The following is a 4,041-nucleotide window of genomic DNA, read 5'->3' as shown; positions in this document are numbered from 1 at the left end:
CTGGTTTTTGTCCCATTTTACCTTTAACAAGTCAACAATTGGTGGAATGGTATTTTTCTTCTTGCATAGCCAGGTTATGTCTCTTCTTAGCACTAACCTCTCAGTTGTGGATTAAACAATATACATAAGCAGATCGAAATAAATAGACACCCCTCTGTGTGTGTGTATGCATGTATGTATGTAATTAATTCATTTTGCTTATGTGTTCTGATACTAATAACTAGTTATAACTTGTTATAGTTAATGCTTTACAGTATAAAGCATCAGGTGTGTGTTTTGCTCAAAGACACACCACACACTTGGTACTGTAGTTAGGATTGAACTTACAATGCCATTTTAGCATCACAGCCATTGTGTGTGTGTGTGTGTGTGTGTGTGATGGTGATGATGTATTTATTTTTGTTGTTTTTATTCTGCAGAGTCCTGGACGTTATTTTCTCCGACCCATGATGAAGGAGTATCGTTTTGAACCTGCCACTCAGATGATTAGTGTAGAGGAAGGGACCAGGATCAATGTGAATATCAAGGGATTTCGTGAGGCTTACAGGTAACTATGGCAACAGCAACAATACTAATAATAATAATGTCATCATCATCATCATCTTCACCATCAACTTTATCGCCAGCATCATCAACTTCAGAAATTATGTAGAAGCCTATTGTGTGTATGTGTGTGTGTGTATATGTATATATATGTAGGCGCAGGAGTGGCTGTGTGGTAAGTAGCTTGCTAACCAACCACATGGTTCTGGGTTTAGTCCCACTGCGTGACACCTTGGGCAAGTGTCTTCTATTATAGCCTCAGGCTGACCAAAGCCTTGTGAGTGGATTTGGTAGACAGAAACTGAAAGAAGCCTGTCGTATATATATATATGTGTGTGTGTATCTGTGTTTGTCCTCCCCCACCATCACTTGACAACCAATGTTGGTGTGCTCACGTCCCCGTAACTTAGCGGTTTGGCAAAATAGACTGATAGAATAAGTACTAAGCTCACAAAGAACAAGTCCTGGGGGGCGATTTGTTCGACTAAAGGCGGTGCTCCAGCATGGCTACAGTCAAATGACTGAAACAAGTAAAAGAATAAAAGAATATATATATATCTACATCTGTATCACCGCTAGATTCCTCTATGGCAAGGTTTAATTTGTGTATACAAGTTTAATTTGCGGTCCATGGGAAGAGCCGTTTTAGCGATCCGTCCTGCCCAGCTCTTCGAAACGCCGGTGTTAAAACGGGGGTAGCTGATGAAGAAGAATGTTCTCTATGTGGCTTGTGTGTTTTCTCGTCTACGTTTTGTTTGCAATGTCCTGTACCCAGATATGCACATATACATACAGACGGATGTCGGTATGCACATACCTGTACGTAGATATGCATATACTCATTTACTATTTGTTTTTATATATATAATATATATATATGCGTGCGTGCATGCATGCATTATCAATCACATATACTTAATGTATTTGCTGGTTGGTTGTGATTTGGTGTGGTGGAGAATATTCTCTCAAAAGTGCTGAGTGTTAAAACCTGTAAATGTCACGTGTCACGGACAAGTGAGATAACTCACCTGGCGAGTTTGGAGAAGAGGGATTGAGTGTCCACAAGTGAACTGTGCTCCTTTAGTTGTATAATGGTTCTTATGATAATGGTGATGTCTTGTCCTTGCTTGTGTTACAGTTGCTATGGACGTGTGAGTTCGCTGAACGGGGAACCAGAACCAGGAGTTCTTGTTGAAGCTGTCAGCGTGTCTGGTTCGGTCCAATATCAAGAAGAAAGTAAAACCGAACAAGATGGAACCTACCGGATTCGAGGTCTTTCAGTGAGTAGTTCTTTGTTCTTATACTATTTTCAGCGATGTAACTTGTCCTGCAAGTAATTTGATGTGAGAACTTGTGTGTTGGAACTGAAGCAGTTACATTCTAGAAGAACCATTTAAACTGGCCATATCCAGCCCAAATATTCTATACATTTTATGTTCAAACCGGCCAGATCTGGCTTCTCACCCCTACCCTACAATGTCATTCTAAAACTAAACAATCTCATCATTGAAATCTCAAAGCTATGATCCTCTGCGGGACAACTGATATCCTGTATTCTTAAATTAGAGGCTACAAATTGCATCTGCTATTTTATCTGCACAAAAACCAACCTTAGCTGCTGGTTCGTGTTTTTATTGAAATCTTCCAGTCTGACATGAAAATGTTATAATCTGACATCTCATTAACTCTCCTCTAATTAGGGAGAGTTTAAAATTAATTGCTTATTTAATTGTTCCACTGAATTCAGTGGGGAATTGTTTCACCTTGCTAATTAACTGACCATTTATCTATCTGTCTGCCTATTTGTCTATTTGTTTAGCCAAATGTCACCTATAAGATTCAGTTGAAGAAAGTTGAGAATAACCATTTGGAAAGATCAGCACCGAAGTCCAGTCTACATACGGTGGGTATTCCTTATTTTGTCACGGGGTGTGTGCATGTGTATATATAATAATAATAATAATAATAATGATAATAATAATGGTTTCAAATTTTGTCACAAGGGCAGCAATTTTGAGGGAGGGGGATGAGTCAATTACATCGACCCCAGTGCATAACTGGTACTTATTTTATTGACCCTAAAAGGATGAAAGGCAAAGTTGACTTTGGCACAATTGGAACTCAGAACATAAAGAAGGATGAAATGTTGCTAAATATTTTGCCCAGCTTGCCGCCTTAATCATCATCATCATCATCACCATCGTTTAACGTCCGCTTTCCATGCTAGCATGGATTAGACGATTTGACTGAGGACTGGTGAAACCAGATGGCTACACCAGGCTCCAATCTAAATTTGGCAGAGTTTCTACAGCTGGATGCCCTTCCTAACGCCAACCACTCAGAGAGTGTAGTAGGTGCTTTTACGTGTCACCCGCACGAAGGCCAGTCAGGCGATACTGGCAATGGCCACGCTCGAAATGGTGTCTTTTATGTGCCACCCGCACAAGCCAGTCCAGGGGCACTGGCAACGACCTCGCTCGAAAAGATTGAGAGAAATAAATGGCAGGAGAGATGTGTGATGGGACATATTCTTAAGGGACAATGGGGGAGAATATAAATGAAATGAAGGCCATACCAAGGATTGGACAGGGTGAGTGGACAGAGGAGATCAAGGGGTGGGGGTGATTCATGAGAATGGGAAGGGAGACGGATGGAGATGTGGAGAGTGTAGCAGGTGAAGGTGAGGGGTATAGGGGCAGCTCAGAGGGCTGGGGTAGGTTTGTGAGGGCATTGAAAGTGAGTGTATGTGATGGGAGGAGAGGAGCATGCAGAGGTGGGGGGTGATCATGGGTGGAAGAAAGGAAGGAGTTGGAATAGTGTGTTGTGGTGGGGGAGGTGAGGGAACAGATTGTATTGGGGCAAGGCATAAACATAAACGGCTTACCTGTATGCATGTATATATTTACTGGTTTCAAATGTTGGCACAAGGCCAGCAATAATGGGGAGAGGGTTAAGTTGATGACATCAGTCCCAGAGTTCATTGAACCTAAATTTCAGCCTTCCTGGAATTAGAACTCAGAACATCAAGTCGAACGAAATGCACCAAGCATTTTGCCTTGTGTGCTAACGATTCTGCTGCCAGCTCACCTTACACACACATATGTATATATGTAGATATATACACAAAAGCACATAGATATAGACAGGTTTCTATATATTAATACATACATACATATGTGTGTGTGTATGAATATAAATATATTTTTATATATCTATATATACACACCTCTGTATATGTACATACATAGATTTACTATGCGGGTGGTTGATTCAATTCTGAGCAAGAGAAAAGGTTTACGAAATTCATGGACGATGCCTTGTTTTTTGATTTTGTAAGCATGTCAATGGGGGGGTTAGACATATGGAATTCAAAACAGGGGCCGAAGCTTGCTGCTGGAAAGATGGTGGATAATCTTGCGGCTGTCTACAAAGTCAGTTTTGCTGGACATCACCAACGTACGCATACACACACAGAGTTCAATGAGGGAAATCACTGTA

At 40.9% G+C, this 4,041-nt stretch overlaps 1 protein-coding gene across 1 annotated transcript in view; it reads left to right on the top strand.

Moving 5' to 3' along the window:
• Window positions 1-4,041, top strand: part of LOC106870420 (nodal modulator 1) — a 35,864-nt gene that overhangs the window by 25,814 nt on the left and 6,009 nt on the right. The window contains exons 24-26 of the mRNA XM_014916490.2: window positions 420-547; window positions 1,682-1,823; window positions 2,363-2,446. Of these exons, the coding sequence (XP_014771976.1) occupies window positions 420-547; window positions 1,682-1,823; window positions 2,363-2,446 (354 nt within the window). The remainder of the gene's footprint in view (window positions 1-419; window positions 548-1,681; window positions 1,824-2,362; window positions 2,447-4,041) is intronic.

The sequence above is a fragment of the Octopus bimaculoides genome, chromosome 20, assembly GCF_001194135.2.
Source record: "Octopus bimaculoides isolate UCB-OBI-ISO-001 chromosome 20, ASM119413v2, whole genome shotgun sequence".
Lineage (NCBI taxonomy): Eukaryota > Metazoa > Mollusca > Cephalopoda > Octopoda > Octopodidae > Octopus > Octopus bimaculoides.
The sequence above is the reverse complement of the archived record's forward strand: the minus strand, read 5'-3'. Positions and strand labels throughout refer to the sequence as shown.